The sequence below is a fragment of the Sylvia atricapilla genome, chromosome 2 (genome assembly GCF_009819655.1).
Source record: "Sylvia atricapilla isolate bSylAtr1 chromosome 2, bSylAtr1.pri, whole genome shotgun sequence".
Classification (NCBI taxonomy): domain Eukaryota; kingdom Metazoa; phylum Chordata; class Aves; order Passeriformes; family Sylviidae; genus Sylvia; species Sylvia atricapilla.
This window is the reverse complement of record NC_089141.1, coordinates 53,986,209-54,008,570: the sequence shown is the minus strand read 5'-3', so window position 1 is coordinate 54,008,570 and position 22,362 is coordinate 53,986,209. Positions and strand designations below refer to the sequence as shown.

The following is a 22,362-nucleotide window of genomic DNA, read 5'->3' as shown; positions in this document are numbered from 1 at the left end:
TTTAAGGCCCCTTCCAACCTAAACTATTCTATGGTTCTATTACTGTCTCTATTATGTCTGGAAATAGCTTCTAGGCTCAATCTGTTCCACCTTCTGTGGGGTCAAGCTGAAGCTGATGAGCCTGTAGGGCCTGAGATCCTCCTGAACTGATACTTCTTTCTAGTCCTCATGAACTTTCTTCGTCTCATGCTTTCACAGGTAACAGAATGATGCATTATGCCTGATAGACAGCTTGGGGATGCAGCATTCCAGTGCAGACTTCAGCCTTTGACAGAAAAAACAGCCCAAAGAGCCTCTCTTTATTCCTCAGCATTTTTCAAACATCCAACGTCTGCTAGGACTGCATGACTGTCGTTCTGAATAATGACCGCACCACATGACTTGGATTAGCAGTCACAGGAACAAGGGGAAACACGAGGAACACCCAGTTGTGACACAGAGGACCAGAGTGTTGGCAGCAGGGACTGCACCTCCCTCTGCTGCTAATCAAACCACCCCCTCTCCTGTGCTGTCAGTGCAAGGGCTGCAACATAACATGTAAAATCAGCTGCAAAAGCCCTCACTGACCAAGGAGTCACACAGATTTAGAAACGCACACCACTTGTTTCCCTTACCCTCCCAGGAGCAGCTGTGCTGTAGCACAAATGATTTTGTTCACAGACAAGCCTACATTGCCTAAGCTGCACCTCCACAAATGAGTAGTCTTGATTTTTTCTTCCCTCTCTCAACTCCTCTAGCTCAGTAGGTGAGATGGGTTTAAAACAAACAAAAAACCAGCAAAACCCAAGGGAACTGAATTTAAACTAGACGCCTACAACTACATTTTCAGTAGCTAAGATATAAAAGAAGAAAGATAAAAATTTCAAAAGCATGAAGGTTGTCACTGGAATATTTTTATCTAAATTGAGTCACAACGACTCAGCAGTAGGATTCTTTTTTTCTTAATAACACTGCAAAAAAAACTTTAAGAAACTACCACCCCAAATCAAGACAACGACAAAGTTAAAAGCTACACAAAGCTTACTAAAGGCACGGGCTCCAGCAGCATGCCAGAAACAATAGGCTCTTCTTACAGACACAGAGAGGTATTTTATTCGAGTGAACAAAACACACCTCTGCTAACCCAGAGTAGATAAACTGCAGAAATGCCTGCAGGCATTTGACAGTACCAGAGGAGGTCATTATGGCACTTTTCCTATACAAAGGCTGAATCCAAAGTGCTAAGAAAGCATATCCTTGATGAGCAGGAAGGGGTTTGTTCTGGAAGAACAGGAAAGGAAAAGTGGGGGAGAGGAAGGGGCAGGGTCCTGCTACCATTGACCAAGACTGCAATTCAGGGTTTGACATCACTGCAGTGTTCTGTCTCCACATGGCTGCTATGAGTTGGCAGAAATGGCTTGTTATGAGAAAAACAGCAGTTATTTATTTATGCAACAAGTCCTAGATTAAAATTTCTGGTTTATGACATATACAGATCTCCCTAAAAATAAACCTACCTCTATCTGTATGAAACAGACTTTTAAAAAGATTTTTTCTGACAGTTTTTGGTTTTCTGTGAAAATTTAATATTCTTAAGTCATAATGACAACAGTATAAAGAAATCATGGTAAACGTTCTGTCTTTTTAAACACAAGGTCAAAGGTTACAGTCAAAGCTCTGCCATCACCTTGATAGGACACAGGGTTGTTTTAAAGTGCAATTTAATAGCAAATTTAAGACATCCATTTCTTTTTCTACAGCTGTTACTTATGCTTTCAACAGCACTGGTACCACTCCACTCTGAAACCAGGTTCTGCTCGAGTGCCAGATCTCTGTGGCTGAGTGTTCTTCATTGGTATTTTCATTGCAGTAAAACTGTAAGAGCCAGAGGCAAGTCAGTGAGATTGAGATGGCTCGTGAGATCATCATGGGAAGAATGAATCATCTGCCTTGGAAATATAAATGTTTATGATCACTGCTTCTATTCTGCACATATATCCTTGAGACACACAACTTTTACAAGGGTATTGGTATTTATATAATTCCATAAATTTAGACAGTGCATTACAAACACAATATGCAGTTGTAGTTATAAATAGTGGAACAGGAGGATAGAATTTTCAACTACTTCTTGTTTCCTATACTCCACAAATGAGATGTGTGGCACAAGTTAAGGAGCTAAAGGAAAGAAAATACAGCTATAATGCAATTAAAAAACCCATGTGAGTCTCCCTATTTCAGATAGTGGAACAGAAGGCTAGACTTCTACCAAAGAAAAAGAAAATAAAGCCAGTCCCTGAGAGTTAACTGCAACATTTAACCATGGCTAAAAGACAAAGAGCAGATTCTGAAGTGGAGGCTTTGAGAACAAATTATTTTTGTGGCATGCTTTCAGTGTCAGTGTGACAAACTAACACCTGCCCTTGACAAAAAGCATTCTGGCAAACAAATGCACAATATAGTCAAAAGAATAAATTTGTTTCTAAACCTTGGCTTATACTTCCTTTTTACTGCTCACAACACTATGGATGTACGCACAAACCCATGAACAACACCAATCTCTGGGTGCTGTAGGAGCATCGTAACAACGTACCAAGGTATTCTTCCAGAAGGCCAACTAATGAATTCCCAACCTACATGCAAAAGGCAATTAGTAACTCTTGGTAAGCTTTCTAAACTTTGATAATGATATTGAGGGTTTGTTTCAGCAGTTAATTTGTCAGGCAATAACTGTAACAGCAGTTAAAGCTCAGTACTGTGTACCTGAGGTCAACCAGCAACCCAGCACTGACGCAGTTATGGTATCTTCATTTATTTATTTTTTAAATAAATAAAACCTGCACCCTCGTTTCCATTTCTCTGCTCAATTAACAACTTAATTCAGGGAGGAAGAGGCTCCTGGTACAAGCAGTACTTTTTGAGCCAGGTCAGTTATATCTTCCAGTTTAGACTGGATATATTAGATTTATATTGGATAGATCTTATAAGAACTGAAGGAGAAACAATGTATGCGCTTTTTTGAAAAATTGCCATTTTGAAACCACACTGAAATACTTCTGGATGCTCAAGATACTCCCCACACACTGGACCATGACTTCACATGAGGAAGATCCATCCTACTTGGCTCTGGGGATGGACTCACACACGCATAAGGTAAGACACTCAGAACTCTAAAGCCCTAGACCAGGGATCAGCACCTACTCTAGGGAAGATCTGTGCCACTGCTGCCTTTGTGCCATGTGGAAATGGAATTACTTGACGTGTTTTCCAAGGAAATGGCCACCTAGGGCAGAACAGATCAGGAAAGTGGTTTTAACAGCTCTTTGTATGTGCTTTAATGATTTTTTGTTACACTGATGTCTTTCAAAAAACATCAGCTGGGTAGGAAATGTGAGCCTTTGCTTTACTGTCCGTAACAGACATCCTCTATGGTGCTCCTTCACACTGAATCGATGGCGTTTCCCACGTGTCCTCATCTGCCAACTGAGCTGTCTGTGAAGTCTGATCCACAGGTTCTTTCTCACCCTGGGCTATTAATAATGCATCTTCTTGTCCTTCTTCTAACTGAAGGTCAGAGCTACAAGAACAATTAGATTCACTGGGTTTGTCCATGGAAGGCTCTGCTGTAGGTGTAGAGGACTGTTCAGTTTCTGCTTCAGCCTGTGGATCTGTTTTAAGATGAAGTCCAAACATGTTATTTCTGACGAGGTATCGAACACACTGCAAAATCACATTCCTTTCATGTCGGATGTCCTGGGCCAGTAACTGGAAATTGAAAAAAAGAGAAGATGATGCATATTTCCCTCTATTGCTCTGTAGCTGATACGTGCAGAGTAAGATATACTGATCTACTCAGTAATTTCTAACATCTTTCAAGTTAAACAGTTGGCTCTCTCACACAGGTCCTGGACACATGGGGCTGGAGACTGCCATACCAGAGACAGTGATGCTCTCATTCCATGGACTCTAATACCAGGCCATGCATTCCAGTACATCAGGGTAGCAGGTCTATTATAATTTTTCACACTTTCTGAGCTATACTGTATCTGCAATTTAATATCCCATGCATTTTTAATTTAAATCCCCTATGAGTAAAAGATAAATACAAGGAAAGGGCATCTTTCATCAGGTACCAGACCATGGATTTAAACAGCAGTAACTGGTTTGGGCTATAGTACATACACCAATCTCATTCTAGTAGCTTAATCAAAGTGCTAGAGGCCTTCCTCATCAACTTTAACCGCATTGAAGTTCACTTTGGTAGCAGGAAAAAGAAACCTATCAGCCAGAGAGCTGAATGAACCTTTTTCATTGTGAGTGTCAGCAGAACTAGTAGTATGAACAAACACAAAGTCTGAGCCAAGTGGCTAAATCTGTAACTACCTGATCATTTGCAGGAGAGCCGTGTTAGACACTTCAGGAGATTTGGCTAACTTCGGCTCGTAATGTCACCAAGGAGCTTTTTTTTGTGGTTACAATTTTCAATAGTGGTTTAACTGGCCACTTTTAAGTCTGAATATTTCTACTTAGATCAGGGCTAAGAGGTGTTACAAGCAGCTGACACTTAAAGTGAGCCTTCAGGCACCTTCCGTCTGAACCAGGTGATGTACTTCAGGGTAGACAAGGGACAGCATAGTGATGTTCTCTTTGTTCAACTGGGAGAAACTGGTGAACTCCCAAATGGCCAAATTAGGGCCCAGTTGGGCTGCAGAAATCACCTTATCAAAGACTGTACCTTTGTATTTCATTTTTTAATGCAGGGATGGGCATCAGTGGAGTAACAGTAAACAAGGTTTTGATTTGGTCAGCATAGAGAATTACTAAATACATAATAGTCTACAATAAACATGTTTTAGTAGTGCTCATCTCACTGCTGGATGACTGCCAAGAAATACCTGCAGCTACTCTCCTACCTCTCTTTTTTCAAAAAAAAAAAATCATTTCGTTGATACAACCACCTTTTTTTTAGCATTCTAATCCACTTTCTTGATCCATTTTGTAAAATTTCAACCTTGCTCTCTCTCAAGGTTTTTACACACTGACCATTTCTAATGACAGTGGAAGCCCACTTGCAAACCTCAGCCCCTCCTCTGTGATTCACAGCCACAGTACACATTCTCTAAAAACAACTCTGAGCAATTTGAAAAGGCAAAAAAACCTCACTAAAATGCAATTTTAAAAATGGACCATACTGGCAAGCTTCAACTCAGGTTTTCTATGTACTGCCAGCTTCTCTCAGCGTGTGGGACTTCATCTGACTTTCTTCCAGAGTCGTCAGTGCTTTGATCACAAACAACTTTGAAGAGCAAGTGATAAAGGCAACTGCATGCTTAGGGAGCTACACAAAGGACAAACACTTCCTTTTCAGTCCCTAGGAACTTCAATTCTTGGCAGCAATGGTACTATGTGCTAAAAAGACCACAGAGGGATTTCTTCCACTTCGGCAGCTTGGGATGTACCTTATCAGGTATCTCTTGCTGAAGCATCCTGTGCTACTTCAGAGCTCTGATGTCAATGGCACCCTGCTTTCTCCTGTGTTTTACTCACTGCAAGTTCTCCTTTGATGGAGGAGCTTTATGCTATTTATAGAATCACAAGGGTAGTACCACTTTTGAGTAATAAATACAAGCTTCAAGGTTCTGGTGCAGCTTTCTAAAGAAAGACACCAAGCTCTCTGGCCAAGTGGGTTGCTTTGCATTGCTACTGGGAATACCTTGGACTCAACCCTATGAACCTCCTTCTACCTTCTGAGACACCACTGCTCTTCAAGGCGCTGTCCCTTCCTCAGATTGATCTAAACATGCCTAGAGAAGAAACCCCTCTGCAAGCAGGCTGTAGCTCAACACCACTCTGTAGTTTAAGTCACCAACACACTTCTCAACAAGATCTCTTTGCATGTGCAAAAAGAACTGTGTGCTCCTCCAGCAGAGGAAGGTGGCTGAACAGCAAAGCTGGGAGCAAAAAGATCAGATCATGGCTGCAGGGATCATACACAAACAAAACCTACTGGATACTGCCACTGGGAAGGGTAGAGAGAGGAACAAAGGGCTTGTTCCTTGTGCACCTCACTTCAGGCACATGATTCAGTCGTCATCTCTTGTTTACCAAGGTCAGTCATCACCTGAATGCATGCCAGGGTATTTCTATTTGTCTATTAAAGCATCTTTACCTTGTCCAAGTGAAATGCTCACTTTACTATTCCTAAGCCAGGCCCTGTGCTAACAGACTGCTCTAACTTCCTGCAGGGAAGAGGAGAAACACTCACAAATAGTTCTACTCTTGCACAGGAGGCATTATTTTAGCCTCTTACCATTTCCAGCAGAGTTGGACGGCGCTTGGGAAGGCGAGGTAATGTTTTCCTGCCCCGCTTATCAGGCCCTCGGCGGGGACGCGCATTTGAATTCGAGCTCCTTAACGTTGTGCCTGCACACTCCGGGCGGATTTGATTTGGTTTCTGACTCTGAGGAGCTGGAGTAGCTTGAGGTGTATTTCTGAGCACAGCCTGGCTTCTCTCAGCTTTTGTTGCAGTCTTGACAGGGATTTCTTAAAGAAAAAGAACACACTTTCATCTCAAACTTAAAAGTCTCTTCAACGTGCTCATATCCCCATGCACTGGCAGTTTGTTAGTCTTGCTCACACAACCTGATGTGAAGATGTTCAAGGTTTACTTGAAGGAAGGGAGGGCTTTGTTTGGCTTGGGTTTTCTTTTTAAATACAAAGGATAATCTCTAAACATTCACAGAAAAGAAAACAAGGTATTTAAACTCCACAGCACAAAAAAGAAAAATAAAAGGAGTAAGACCTGACCGAGAACACTTAAGTACATTGCTTCACATTATAGCTTTCTGTAAATTTGACTGCTGAGAAAATCATGATACATTTATGGCAGAGGATGCCCAAGTTCAATTCACTGTCTGCTAGATGCTCTCCAACTTTGGATAGGCCAAACAGGACAAGTAAGGCATACTAAATATTCACAAAAACAAGCAGCAGCAGCAATTCCTCATCACACACTGATGCATACACTTGGAGAAGTACAAAATCCAAGTAACAGAGAGTTCAAGTCCTACTGTAACACCCAGCAGCCTTCTATGGAAAAAGGCCTTAAGGATGTGAAAATTAGTTCACGGAGTGACAACAACAACTTTTTTCCTGGCACTATTCAAACACGATTTGAAGCAGGACTGAAAACAGGTTCCTTACTTTCCCCCAACTAGGAGAGAAAAGTCTAGGGAAATTGATGACACACAATCTAATTGAAGACATTTTATGCCTCTCTCTCAAGCCAAGACACGGTGCTGAGAAAAAGACAGCAGAAAAAAGCCAAAGTCCCGCTTGCAGTCCCCAGCACTGCAATGTGACACAGGGTAGAAGGGGAGAGGAGAAGGGCAGAGGTTGTTTGTACACACCTTCGGGCTCGCTGTCGGATCCACTGCCATAGTTGACTGACAGCGCGCTAAGGGCAGAGGTCACCTGCCTGGGGACAACTGTCATTCCCAGTCTCCCATCTTCCTCAGCTGCCTCATCCTTGTCAGATTCTGCAGGGAAAGAAAAAGCAAGAGGGGTTTTTCCCAGCAATCCTGCCAACAGCCAGCCTTGCTGCTAAATCCCCGTCTCAGCAGCACATAGAGCTGATGTTGAGCATCACTGCTCAGTGGGCTGATAGAAAACCCCCCACACTTGCCTGCCCTCTACAGACAGGTGGTGGCAAACCAGTGCCTCCACTGGTTAATAGTCCTGCCAGCAATGCCACTGAAACAAAAGCCTTCCTGAACAAAGCCTGAGCTTTCTGCTTCTTCTTTGCATACCAAATATAATTATAGGTTTTGTTATCAAGTGTAGGTAAAGAGAGAGAATTTCATAATATATTTTGAAGTCTTGCTGGATTTAGAAGCCAATCAGGGGGAATTTAAAAAAAAAAAATGTACCTATACAGTAAAATAATGGATTTGGGCTGTATTTTTTTTTTTTTTAATTCTACTTAGTCATATTGTGATTGCTATTATTTTTTCTGGCTATATTTCTCACTTGTATAAAAAGTTGTAACTAGCTTTAATAATGTGTAATAAGAAAGTACCACGTTCCTTTTCTACCTACTATAACAGAAGTCACTAGCTGTATTTCGGCATAATTAGACCTTTTATCATTAAGTAAAACACAGATGCTGCAGGGAAATACAGATATATTTAAGCATACTCAAGTTTCCCAACATGCAAACATTAATGGAATAAACAAATTGCATAGGGATGCTGAGTTCTTGTTCTGACTAATTGAAGATTATGTTTTCAGGAGGAAAAACTCAGCATCAGACATCTTTCCAGGGAATGTATTTTACCCTTGTTGCTAAAAATAGCCAGTTATATATGTCAGCTTACATGCCATATTCTAGGAGTACTGCATCACTGTTGACTATATTATAAATAATTAGATCTGAAGAACTTATACTGCTGCCAGCATGAGGAAAAAGACAAAAAAAAAAAAAAAAAACCCCAACAAAAAAACAACCCCCAAAAAACCTAAGCAGCAATACTTCAGACACATATGGAGAATGTCAAGAGTAATAATACAGCAAAGAACAGAAATAAAAGTAAAATACTGACATTTTAAGTAATTTACTTATACAAGGAAATCCATTTGTTTTCACTTTCTAAATACTGTTATTTTCAAAACCACAGAGGGATATTTAACAGTCTTTAAAAATAATTTGGCTATTGAAGTACTTCATTCTTCTTCTGGTTTTATAAATATTTTCTTATGTCACATGCTAATTTAGCAACCAAAGCTTGTGCCGCATGCTTTAGACTACTGTATAATATTTACCTCAGAACATGTAAAGCTGCACACAAACTTCATGTCAGACTTACAAAATGGTGACTAGGAAGCACAAAGTCCCAGCATCTAAACTTAAAACAACTATTCAAAATAAAACTTCTTCAAGTTCCTTCATCTTACCAACATCACCATTTGCCAGAAGACCAAGAGGGTCCATGTCTTTTTCATATGCTTGGCCCACCAAAGCATTTTGCTTTCCATTTTCCTTTTCACTTGTGCCATTTTCTGGTCCATTGGCTTCATTTTGAGTTCCATGTCCATGATAATCACCACCATTTTTCCTAAATTTTTTCCAGAACGGGCGCCATTGTCTTCTCCTGTGTCTTCGTTGATGCCCAAGAGCCTCTCCATTTTCTGGAGGCTTCCACATCCCCTTCATTTTGCTGGAGAATAGAAAGAGAAAGCTCACACAGATGATAAGCTATGAGAATAAAAACAACTCATGTAACCAAATGGTTCAGGCCCTTGTTTAAGGTTCAGCAACACAGAACGACGCCAGGACTTACACCAGTTCAGCTGATATGAGGTGACATACCCTAAAATCAGTCACACTTCATATCAGGCAGGGGAACGGGACAAAGCTGGAATCTGAATGAACAGTTCATGACTTCTAGTTTCCAACAAGGCCAAGGGTACATGGGCTAAGAAAGTTTCTCGATAACCAGCAGTGTGAGTACGCGGCGTTTCCATTTCAGATAAAGTCAACAAATACTCTCTTGACTTAAGCATGAAAGTCATTCAAAACAGTGGCAACATGCAGTCAAAAGGAAAGCATCTACTATAAGCATTCTTTCACTCCTGAAGTCTCCTTTTTCTAGTTACAGCTCTGAGACGCATCTTGCTGCACCAAATCCATTCAGCCATCTGACACCATCAGCTGCAATGACTACCTACTCCCGCCTCCAACTAACATGCCATTCATCTTTTCCATTCCAAGGAAAAGGAATAAAAGAAATGTCCATCAGGATAATGCATTTCTTAAAACCTGAAACAAAATAACAAGGGACAACTGAAGCTTCTTGAAAATACTCATTTCCAAGCAACAGAAACTTAATTCAGCAAAACAAGACTGCAACTAACCATCAGTACATTACAACAGCAAAAACTGCACAAGATCTCCTGTCCTGAATGAGCCTCATGGTTGGTTCTGATCAGTCCCCCCTGCCTCAGCCTCACCTACAGCATGGCTGAGGACCTATTATCCCCAGTCAACCACAGGACTCATGATGTGGGATGGTGTGTTCATGTCTGGCATCCCTGAAATCTTGCAGCAAGGTGTTAGTATTTTGTGACAAAGGACCTTTTGTTTGCCTTCGATCTGAGGCTTAAACAAGTCATTTAGTGTCCCATCCTCCTTGAGTTACAAGAAACAGTGTATAATCCCACTTTATTCACCTCTTCTACTTATGCAATTTTTTTAGGCCTCCATCACACAGCCCTTTCAAGCCACCCACTACTCTGCTTGTTCAGAAACGTTCCTGTTACCAGCATTCCTCTCTTCCATGCTTTTCTGGCCTTATTAAGTTCTTCTTGAGAAGAGAAGAAAACAAGGCATGTCACAGCACTCAAAATTACTTTATATCGCAACAAAACAGGTTTAATTTCATTCTCCAGTCATTTCACTCTAGTGTTCAACACTGATTGCTCATCCCTGATGGCATCACCCACCACAGTGCTCCTGTGGCACAAGTGGCAAGCCACTGCCTTCCTGTGCATCAGTCCCTCACCCACAAAAGAAGGCTAATATTATCTCCTATGATTCAACTCCAACAAGAGAGAAAACCACATTTCTGAATTTCCACAACCATGCTCTAAAGTCAGCACATTGTACAACCTAGAAGATATTAAGCAAATACAGGCTCAAATAAAACTGTTGTCCTTAACCTTAAAGCTGTTGTCCTTGACAAAGGGTTAAAAACAACTTTCTAAATTCTCTTGTGCTTCAAACACCCATAAAGAAACCTCGAAGTCAAAAACATGTCCCAACAAATATCAACCTGGCACCTGCCTTCTGCCATTCCCTCGTGGAAGATATCCTGCTCCTCACTCTCTATTCAGAAGGCATGGAGAGCTGTGCACTATTACTCAGTGTTGTGAGACACCAGACAGGCTTCCAAAGCTGTCCTTCTGCATCTCTGATCTCACACACAGGGATGCTGAGACTTAGGAGTTGCAAAGCACTTCAGAGAATCACAAATGGAAAGCACCATGGAAGTGTTAAGCATCTAATCCTTTCTAATATTACTTAGCTATTTGCTTTAATAGCACAGCTTGCAGGGAACAAGCTGTATTCTATTTTTGACTCACACACCAGTAAATTTGCCAGATAAGCTCCAATTCCTGAATCTTTACTGCTGATATACAAAGCAGAAAGGACAGTTTATGGACAGTTCACCAAGTCTAGCATGCTACTAGCTCAGGGAAGGGAGAGGAGAAAAAGAAGAGATTTCCAGAATCAACTAGAATAAGTAGTTGCTATGCAGAAGTAAACAATCTGCAATTTTGAGGGCTTTTTTTTTTCCAAACAGTTTTCCAGATATAAAGCTACTAGGAGCATGTAACAGCATACAATTGCTGATGGACATGTAAGACTACTCCATGCATCTGACTCACAGTCACAGAAAGTTAGCAAATAAAACTGGTAGACATCAAACAGTTTGTTACTGTGACAAAGAAAATCCACCTTTGCTCCTAAGAATCTCCAAACATAATATCATATATGTTTGCAACTTTATAGTTTCAATGCCCAGGTTTAGTTCCTGGGGTGCAAAGCACTTCTGCAATTCTGTATCCTTTGAAGGAAGTTTTACTTCAGTCTTCTATAAATATTTCCTTTCAGTCATGAAAGGCAACTGGTTGGGTGGGGGCAGGCAAGTGCTGGATCTTCTGAAGCATATGCTGCAACAAGGTAACTTCCACTGTTCACATTAAAAAAATTACACTAACTTCTTATTCTGCACTAGCTCAAACATTTTTACCATGGTTCACGTTTTGCGTGCTGTCATCCCCTATACAAAAAGCTAGGCAAACTCCAGCTTCACTTCCATGCAGCAGAAAATGGCATTTAGCAAGAGCCCCTTAGGACTGAGTCTGCTCCTGTCCTCTAGCTCAGTCATTCTAGTCTAAACAAGTGATATTTTAGGAGTGTGGCTCATTATAACTTTTTTTTAAAAAAAACAATCTTCCCACAAGTCCTAAAGCAGAGCTAATGAAGTTAGCTGATTCCACCTAGCTAGATGAGAGAGAAGAACAAAACCATGCTGGAAAACAATTTATAAGGCAGAGAACAGATAAAAATTCAACATGAGTAAGTACTAAGTCAGAACAATGGAAGCAGATAGATTTAACTTTATTTTCATATAGTTTCCATCATAACTTAAGTAGTGCTGCTTCTTTTTTCTACCCTCCACATATTTATCTTTTTCCCCTCTTCACTGATTTATCATCAGAAGGAGAGAGAAAGAATAAAATCTCTGTTGGCCATTTTCAGGCAATAAAGGATTAAACCATGTGGAATCATTACATTCCATGACTTTTGTCCCCATTACTACTCTTTCAGAGACCAAGGTTAAGCTGATCTAATGATCTGCCACTAGAAAGTGGTTTTCTCAAACAAGTAAGAATACCAGATTTTTAATGTAGTTATTGTTGCATTTAACTGAAGTGGACTTTGGAGCACTATGAAGTAAACAAAAGAATATTATATCAGCAGTTTGTCAAATGGCCTGTCCCCTCTTAAAGGGTAGCCAGATTCTGTACACAGGGGATCAGTAAGTGCTGGGAGACCAGAGTAAGAGAGCATACTTTTGACCTCAGTGGGAGGAAAGCAACAAGCTTGGTTCAAAACACTTACCCAAACTGCTGGGTAGTCAGCACTTCTCCCCTTTCCTCCTTCTGCATCTGCACTTCTTTCTTCCTTTCAATATTTGCCAACGTAGGAAAATTTCTAGGAGAAAAAAAATAGTTTCACTGGCTCTTAAATGATTCACTGTAGTTTCCCAATTCCCCCTTTACCAAACCACTTTCCTCTACAAACACTACAGATTTAAAAAAAAAAAAATTCAAGAAAGTTTAACAGACTGTTTCTTTCTTAAAAGGGCATTAGTGAGGAAAAGAAACCTGAGTGCATTTATGATTTCATATCTAGATGCAACATACGCTTACATATCCAGATGCAATGAACAAAACAAACCAAAACAATTTAAAAATCTATCACATTAGCATACTTAGATTTAGCAAACCATCAAGAAAGGTAGAGACAAAGTCTGGAAATAGTCATAGACCCTCTCTTTGCCCCAACACATAATTTAGCATGATTCAGTCCTCCTATTTTATTTCTGTGGAGCTTCAACTGGATTACTTGAATGACGTGCCTTTAGCAAACTAACTGCTAAGTTCTTCTGTAAACTTAAAAAAAGGTTATGTGAACAGTTTCTGAGTGCACAAGATTCCTTTAATGTGACAGGGAAAAGCACACAAGTTCCTTCCTGAGCAGTATTCAGCAATGTGCTTGCACACTGACCTCAAGTTCACCAGAATTACTGCCCGTTTAATTCTAGGTTCAATAAAAATTGCCAAATCATGCAGATGAAAAGAAATTTACTGTTACAACCATCTCCCAAACCATCCAGTCTCTGCCATTCCCCACCTCCCTTAACATCCTTCTCTCCAGACAAATGCCTTGCTGGTTCTAACAAGCAGGCTTTTTACCAGCAAAGCCCAAAAATGGCTACACTACTTGCTCTGCAAATATTAGTTAGCTAAATGCCAGTGCTTTGAGATAAAGGTGGTAAATGAGAAACACAAGCACATGCTCTCCTCCAGCTTCTGGATAGAAACACAAAGCATAAATATTTGATGTCTATTAAAATGGAGTAAAGAGAAACGTAGAACAGCTTCTCACTAAAAATAGCTATCAAAAGACATGTATCTTTCTTTAAATATTTAATCTTATCACATGCATTTCCCCCATATTACAGCATGAATGCTAAGTGTCACATTGATTCAAGACAGCTTCAACCACATACCAAGGGAAAATGAGAAGCATTTTCTACAAGACAAACCTAAACACACTACAGAGCTTGTCTCCTTTAAGAGGATTTGAACATGAGCTGTCAACATCTATTTTCTTTGGATTTCTCCCAGAAATCTGCCATACAGCTCAAGTGAGCATAGGGATATGATCCCTGCTCTTCCCTGTTAGTTAGATTTGTTCATTCATGTTACAACACTCCCAGCACACAGCAAATGTGCAATGAAGTCTTTAAACTCAAAAGCTTCACATTGACAAAGACCCCTGTGCTCTGCAGTTTTAGAAGAAGGTGCTTTCCTTCAAACACAAAGGCTTCCAAGAGGAGAGCAAACTCTAAAACAAGTAGTTATGCTCAAAAAATCCCCAAGCTAATGTAGAGATTGGGGGAGGAGGGGGAGGCGGCGGGGGATGGTGGTGTTTTAAATAGAAGGGAAGACCCTAAATATTAGAGCAAAGGAGCCTTCAAATGCTCCAGCACTTATGCTGATTAAGAACATATTCAGACACGCTCCCACAGCACGATTTGAGACATGAATGCCTCCCACTTTCATTCCTGTGTGTTACCACTCCCTCCACGAGCCACCGTAATGGACTGCACCAAGGCTTTCGGTTCCATTCACTGCCAAGACTGACAGATTCCTCCTAACCCACCCTTCCAGCTGACACAGGCTGTAACTGACAGCTGGCCACAGCTCAAGTCACAAGTCCCAGTATGCCTGCAGAAGCACATCTGAAGGCATCTGTAGTGGCTGTGTTTATTTCCTCCAGCTCTTCTCTAATGTTAAATGGCATTTTACTCACTGCCTTTACCTCATGCCTCTACTGAAGGAGTCTCTCCATATGCTTAAATCCCAGGACCTGACTTGGGTTTGCACCCTTCTAAGATGGCAAGCCCTCCTCTGCTAAGAAAAGGATGTTCCTAAAATGTTACCTACAAACACCACTGAAGTAGCTCAGCACTTATGCCTTGCAAACAACTTGTCAGAGCTTGAATACAAACAGCTTCATCAGCCCCCACAGGGCTTTACAAAGCTAAGCAACTTATTTTAAAATGAAGAGTTAAACCAGGATTGTGATGGTTTGGCACAGCAGACTTCATGAAGCCAGTACAGCCTGAGAAGGCAGCCCTCTTTCACAGCAGCTGTAGTTCCCAACTGTACATACTCCTACAATCCAAAGCTTTTCAAAATAAATTGATAATACCAGAAAACTGCTTTTCAGGCTCAGATGACTATATTAAATATATCCAAACGAAGTTAGACATGCAGGTAAAGGATACCCTAAAACTTCTAGAGACAGGGAACACTGACACTGAGCATAATCAGTAACACATGTGTGTTAGTGAATACATTTTTTTTTCCAATAAATGAGCATATTAGCCAGAGCTATGCATTTTTTTTAAAGACCAACATACCTCATTTTGCTCTCATAAACATTGGAGTAAAGCAGCTCTTAGCAAGCAGTGAAGAAACAGAGCTTTGCCAACATCTAAAAGAGACCTGTTTCTGTAGCAGTTTACACAATGGATTCCTGAGACAAGAGCTACACAAGTTCATCATTTTAATAGGAACAGTACTGTGAGAAAAATGCCTCAATAATTTCTTGAGCTGGTCTTAATAGCATATGCACAGCCAACAGCAAAGGAGACTTGGATAGCCCAAAGGGAATAAAAATGACCCAAGAGAGCTGATAAAATCTTGGCTTAACCTTCCCATATCTGATTTAACCGTATGTTAGCTGAAGCAGTTTCATTGCTAATCTATCCCAGCAGATACAACTTTATTGTATCTATGTTTACCTTGATCTACAACACATCCCTTCTACTTTTCTTTGTCTTCTCTACTTTTACCAAGTTATAAGAAATTATTTTCCATATCACAAACTTCACTACTACAAACACAACACCAGGGAGGATTCCAAACTACTCTAAGATTATCACTATGCAACTAGAAAACTACAGATTATTTAAAAGTGGTGTGGTTAACAGTACTGGACTTCAAGCACTAAGCACATGCTCAGCCTGTGAGATGTACTGCAAGGAAATACAACAGACAATTCCTATCTGAACAAATCAATGCCAAGAGATTAAAGAAAGTGAGGCAGAAAGGGGAGAATTTACAAGCAACACAAAAGCTCAAGAAAAATCTCCCAACGTTATTAGGAGCTAAGCAAAAGTAAGTGTAACTATTCACTTTAACGCTAAAGCAGCCTTGCCACATTCTTACTAACAACCATTGCTCAAGAAATGTTGGTGAGAAACAGATGGGCTGGCAGGACCCAGATCTCACTTGTGGAGTAGGGAAGACAGCAATACCTCATTCTGACACATTAAGGAAATGCATTGCAGATAATTCTCTTTAAGCTCATGTTGAAAAAATATGCTGAAGACAGCACATTTCTCAACACTTGGAAGGGACAGGACAAATCAAAACAAGAAAAGTTGATGTCAGACTTCACAACCATCTGTCTGCAAAACAGGGAAACCCTGAGATCCCATGGAACTTCATCTCTATTGCTCTTTGCTTAATTAGATATCTTGGCTCAGCAGGTTCAACAGGAAAACAGCATTCTGACCCAGCATGCTTCATCCAGAGATACTCCTTACCAGCTCTCCTCCTCCTCTTACTTCTATGAGACTAAGGCTACGCATTAAACACAAGCTCCTTCTTGAAGATTTTAAGCAGGAAACACAATTGAGCAACACAGCAGCTAATTAAGAAGAAAAATCTCAACTCTGCAAGTAATTATTTATAACGGCTGAAAGAACAAGCAAGACAGGATGCAGCATGGAAACACACATATTAAATCACTGCAACCTAATTAGAAACAAACTATTAATGACCTAAAAAGATTCATTCTTAGCTCTGATTGGAGCTTCTAGAAAGAAAAAGGATTCTTCCTGTCACCATAAACCAAAACTGCTTAATAGCTCAGACTCCCTCTGGTGTCCCTTTTTTTCTGTACAATGCAATGTTTACTGTGAGTCAACAACAGACCTTCAGTACTAAACTGATGCTTTGCTGGTGACCCAATTAATGCTGAACAAAAGTTCCAGCTGGCTTTCTCTCATTGCCTGCCTCCCACCCCCTTCCTTTTTTTTTTTAATAAAAAGAAGGATGCTCATAGACGTTCCTTGCTGTACAAAGAGTAACAAAAGCCACCCAGGTAGTCATTCTACACCCATCCATCATGGCTAAATACAATGCTCACGGAAGGCCTGAAGTACCAAGATAAGGCACTACTCCATCTAGTGGCCCTGGCTCAGACAGTCCTAATCCCATTTTGCTTTTTCTGGCTGGTGGCTGTGACCACTCAACTTTATTTCCTTTGATTTTACTGTGCTGCAGCCAATAAAAGCTTTCAGCAATGCTGTATCACAGCCAAATTATATTCATCTGTAAAACCAACATGAGATCCTTCAGAAGCTCAGCAAAACCATCTCAGGCAAAGCATCACCCTTACAATAAAGTGTAGATTAAGGCTGCTGTGATTTGCAGCACCCACTTCCCACACAAACAGTATCTTATCTGTAATTTTACATTCAATTCCCACTTCCCTAATGTTCTAGCAGAGTACATACTGACACATACACCTTAAACATCATCTCAACACTTAAACCTCAGCATCAGCTGCTAGACAGGAACTCTCCTGAACACCTCCCAAAATAGAGAAGTGTATGAAAAGCTGAAGATGAGTAGCAAAGACTCTCTCAGAGACTGTGTATCGCTGAATCTTCTTCCTTGGAGCTATGATTAGAAAATTAGTGACCAAAAAAACACAACAGCAATATGCAGACTGACAGCAAATAAAAACCAAGCCCTCGAGCATCTTTAGAAGAAAAGGAAACCTTCAAATGGAAGCTAATCTAGCAACAAAACTTGCCTAATCTAACACCAAACTTATATTTGCATAGATCATAACCAATTTTTTTCTGGTTAATGGTGGTATTTTAAAAATGGGAGAAAATAACCTCTTGGTTTTGTATCAAAAAAAGCTTCTCTTTTTAAGAACCTATGGATTATTCTCATTTGTAAAAAATGAACAGCAGGTGCAACAGTTCACTGTTGTGATGTGCTGACATAGTGCTAAGATTTCCCTTCGCCTTTCTGAAATTTGTAGAAAAAGATGAAACCATGTCCAAAGAAAACTTAAAACCTCCAAGAATTAATTTACACGGGGAGAAATTTTGCTTCTCCATACAGGAAAAAAACGGATGGGAGGCAGTTAAAAAATTCTACAATAAATTCCATTAGTTTTTCTTTTTCAACAAAAACAGTGAAAAAACCTAATAAGGGAAGTGAAGTTCAAAGCAAGAAGGCATTAACATTGCCTTCTGACATGGAAGCAAGGTGGATACATCAGTAAGATTCCATTCAGACCACTGGGTTTATTGTCACTAAAAATCCCCCATGTAACCAGTAAACTGTCCTAGCTCATCACCACTGATCTCAAAATTAAACTTATCACTTCCCATTCTGCATATAGGACTCTCACTCATGGAAACAAAACTCATGCACTGATAACTTGCAAGACTATATTCTAAATTATGAACAGAAGTGAGGAAAACCTGCAGAATATTTTTCCTGCTGGGAAAGTGTAGATTTTAATCCGTTGAACTCTGAAGGAAAAAAATAAATCTACTTCAATCCCAGTCAACATAAAAAAGTTATACCCTGTATACCCTATTTCTTATTGCAGGATAAGAAATGGTGAGAAATACTGCTTATAGGAGAATTTTACCTTGCCCCCTGCATACAATGTAAGTTAGACTGCCTGAGAACGTATCATTTGTGCTTTCTGTTCTCTTTCACTAGAAAAGCATCAAGCAACACAGAAAGCCCTTAAAAAATTAAGCAAACTCCCTGGTGTGGTCTGCTGGTACAACTTAAGCTGGGGAAATCTGCACACATTATTACAATTACAGTCAGTACAACAGTTCCAGATATTTAAGCTACTAAAAAATCCCACACAAACATTTCTGACCCAAAGTGTGATGAGGTTAAAAAGAATGAAACATTCACCTAACCTGGGGTACCACATCAAGCATCTGGGAAAGCTATTTCCTTTCTCAGCTGATACCTTGCCTGCTATTATAATCTTCTAAATTATTATAGTCTCTCCAGCTCACATTCTCCTGGCTCAGGCCAGTGACACAGATCACTGCTACAGGAGTTTTGCAGGGTCAATGGCACAACAGAAACAACAAGTTATGTGCTGCTCCTGCTCTTCAGCTAATGTCATCTAATGCTCCCAATAGGGAAAATACAGTAAAATAAATCCATAGGCCACAAGTCTTACCTTTTTCTTTCTTCTCTCCATTTAGCAATCTCTTCTGGACTATCTAATTTTATTCTTTTAGCACCAGGTGCATGTGCCTAAGGAAAAAGTATTTCACAGGTGTTTAAAAGAGGAAGGAAAAAGAACATATGCTAAAAAAGAAAACATCATTTTGTCAGGTATAGTGGTATCACACCCTTTTCATCTCCAAAACTGGTGAGACTGTACAAAGAGATGATAAAATAATTCATTTAGAAAACTCCATAGAATTTAACGTATTTTCATGCACAATATTGTCTTGAAACAAATTCTCCTCAGAGGTGATACATTTTCTTTCCAGATTAATGAAAGGAAACCACTGAAGCATGAGAAAAGGGGCTATGGTAAAGATGGCATATTGAGTCCAGAGGGTTACCTACATTCTTCCAGTGTATCTGAACGATCTTCTCATGTGCACTGAAACTACAACCTTCTTCTGAGCACTGCAAGATAAGAGGGTGAACTTAAAATGTACCAATTTTATACACAAACTATAAACAAGCTTTTGAGCACACATCAAATAAACTCACTGCCAGCTGTCTGTACAGTTTGTTGCATAGGCTATGTAAGCTACCCAGCTTGCTAAGAAAGGTGATTCTAAAAATAGCAAGCAGAGATAACGCACTTCTTAATGTCATCTGGTTTTAGAATAACCAGTGTAGGCAATGTATCCAATAACTGAAGAGAAGTTCACCTAAGATAAAAATTTGAAGACTTCAATTTCAAATTTTGATACTTCCAATTTTTGATAATTTTCAATAAAAGGACATTTCTGAAATGTTTCCACACAAAACTGTACATGCTATAGTGGTGTCAATGAATTAATTCCTATGACTTAGCAATACTTTGCAAGAAAAACAATTTAAAAGGCTTCAGTAATACAATCAAAAATAGAACTAAAGCCACCTCTACACACAGCATTCAGAAAAAAATCCCCCACTAATACTTGACATAGCTCTGGAATCGCTTTCCTATGTCTTCTGTTCAAAGAGTGCCTACAGCTAACTGCTTGCCAGGCACAAAGGAAATAACCAAAATGTGAAAAAAAGAAGCCAAATTCATTAACCTGTTTATGCTGTGAAATGTGTTCATCATACTTCTCTTGGTTTTTATAGCCACGGTCACAGGTATCACAGTAATGAGTGAAAACTGGCTCTTTTTTCTTTTTGGTCTGAAAAAAAGAAAAGAAGAAGAAAAAATAATCTCTGGATTGCAGTTACAAGATATCCCTGTATTTAGTTAGTCATTAAATACTATTAGTATTTTTGTTAATAAAGCAGTTATGTGTTTCAAAAGTTTCAATGATAAGCTAACATAATACATAAGTTAAGTTCAAATTATGGATCTTCTAAACAACATGCCATGCACCCAGCTCTTCCCACTACCACCTTTCAATCAATTATTGCTTCTGCAAACACACCAGCCTGCTGGCACAGACTTCCCAAGGGCTGTGAGATCTAGGCTAAAGCCTCATGTCTCTTCCCTACCACGACAGATCATGACTGCTGTCCCATGACATGTACAAGTTCAGAGGCTGGCAGCACAGACCCTGCCTTCTCCCACTACACACATCAGTGTCATCTGGCTGGCTGGTCTGGACCACGCACAGAGCTAATGTAATTTAGGCAGCTGGGCATCACCACAGTAAGGTGACATAAACCTGTGTAAGAATTTGGTTGACCTGTATCTTTCAAGGGTTACAGACTGTCACGTATTTGTTCTCTTCTAAGGGCAAGCATGTGAGACAGGAGAACGGGATCTCTGTAGTGCCTTGGGCCAAGTCCCATGAGACTGACACCATCACCGAATGGTTTGGGTGGGAAGGGACCTTCCAAGACCATCTGGTTTAATCTCCACCACCACAGGCAGGGACAATCTGTGACTAGATCAGGCTGTTCAAAGCCCCGTTCAATCTGGCCTTCAACACTTCCAGGGATGGGCCAGTCACAGCTTCTCTGGGCAATCTGTGCCAGCATCTCATGCCCTTCATAGTAAAAAAAGTCTTCCTTATGTCCAACCTAAATCTACTCTGCTTCAATCTAAAACCATTACTCCTTGTTCTATCCTTACAGGCTGTGCTAAAAATAAAGTCTGTCCCCTAAGTTCCCCTGAAGTACTGAAAGGATGCTGCAGGGTTCTACCTGAAGCCTTCTCTTCCCCAGGCTGAACAACCGCAGCTCTCTCAGCCTTCACAAGAGAGATGCTCTCCCTGTCCCCGACCATTCTCGTGGCCTTTCCCTGGACCCACTCCAATACGTACACGTCCCTCTCGCACTGGGGACCGCACTCCATACCTTTGGCTTGTTATTTTCTTCTGGACAATGTTTACTAAACGCAGGCACTTGCTTGCCCTGCCACTTCTGGGAGAAATTACCATCTCCACCTTCAGAACAGAGAAAAAAAAAAACAAACGAGATGAGCCATTCACACATACAGCTGGTAAAACACCCCCCTCCCACCTCGGTGGGCAGCAGAGAAGGATCTAGGGAAGAGGGTTGCACGACCGACATGCTCGGAGGAGAGTCCTGCAGCCCCAAGGGCTCAGGACAGCCCCGGGGCCCCTGCCTGCGGGGGAAGGGAAGGAGTCCCTGGGCCCAAGAGACGGCTTCTCCCTGCCCCTCACCAGCGTGCGGGCCCTGCGGTCGCGCTCCGTAGGGCGGCGGGAACCAGGCGGCAGGCGAGGCGTAGCCGTGAGGGGGAAGGAAGCCGTGGGCCGGCGGGTAGCCCTCGGAGGGCTGGGGGTAGCTCTCGGCGGGAGGAACGCTCTCGGCGGGATCCGAGTAGCTCTCGGCGGGATGCGAGTAGCTCTCAGCGGGCGGGTAGCTGTCGGCGGGTTGCGAGTAGGACTCGGCGGGCTGGGAGTAGCTCTTGGGCTGCGAGTAGGTGTCGGCGGGCGCGTAGCTGCTGTCGGGCGGAGGGAAGCGGCCGGGCGGGGGGTAGGGCACCGGGGCAGCCCAGAAGCTCGTGTCCCAGGAGGGCGGCGGGCAGAAGAAGGGTGGGGGGATGCCCGGGGGAGGCAGCCCCGGCGGCGGCGGCGGGTACCAGGCGAAGGGGTTCATGTCGGGCGCGGAGAGGCGTTCGGCTGCAGACGCGCTCCGCGCCGCGCTCGCACCACCACGTGGGGCCCTGCGGCGGCCGCTGAACGCGTCACGTCCGGGCCGAGCGGGGCGAGCCCTCCCTCCCGGCCGGCCTCCTTCCCGGCC

General features: G+C 41.4%; 1 protein-coding gene across 1 annotated transcript; it reads right to left on the bottom strand.

Moving 5' to 3' along the window:
* Positions 1-3,299: 3,299 nt before the first annotated feature.
* Positions 3,300-22,278, bottom strand: NUFIP1 (nuclear FMR1 interacting protein 1). The gene is made up of 10 exons (XM_066313315.1): positions 21,783-22,278; positions 21,454-21,542; positions 20,226-20,330; positions 19,540-19,602; positions 19,142-19,218; positions 12,665-12,757; positions 8,932-9,194; positions 7,389-7,517; positions 6,290-6,522; positions 3,300-3,744 (listed from the first exon to the last, which is right to left on the bottom strand). Exons 1-10 carry the CDS (start codon positions 22,216-22,218, stop codon positions 3,406-3,408), a joined length of 1,827 nt encoding a protein of 608 aa, XP_066169412.1. The 5' UTR covers positions 22,219-22,278; the 3' UTR covers positions 3,300-3,405.
* Between the last annotated feature and the right edge of the window lie 84 nt (positions 22,279-22,362).

Bases quoted from the DNA above. Each gene is read 5' to 3' on its own strand.
- NUFIP1 (XM_066313315.1), bottom strand. From the start codon at position 22,218: ATGAACCCCTTCGCCTGGTACCCGCCGCCGCCGCCGGGGCTGCCTCCC. The intron at 20,331-21,453 runs GTATGGAGTGCG...TCTTTTTTTCAG, and splicing joins AAGAAAATAACAAGCCAAAG to ACCAAAAAGAAAAAAGAGCC. The intron at 6,523-7,388 runs GTGTGTACAAAC...TTTTTCTTTAAG, and splicing joins ATCCGACAGCGAGCCCGAAG to AAATCCCTGTCAAGACTGCA.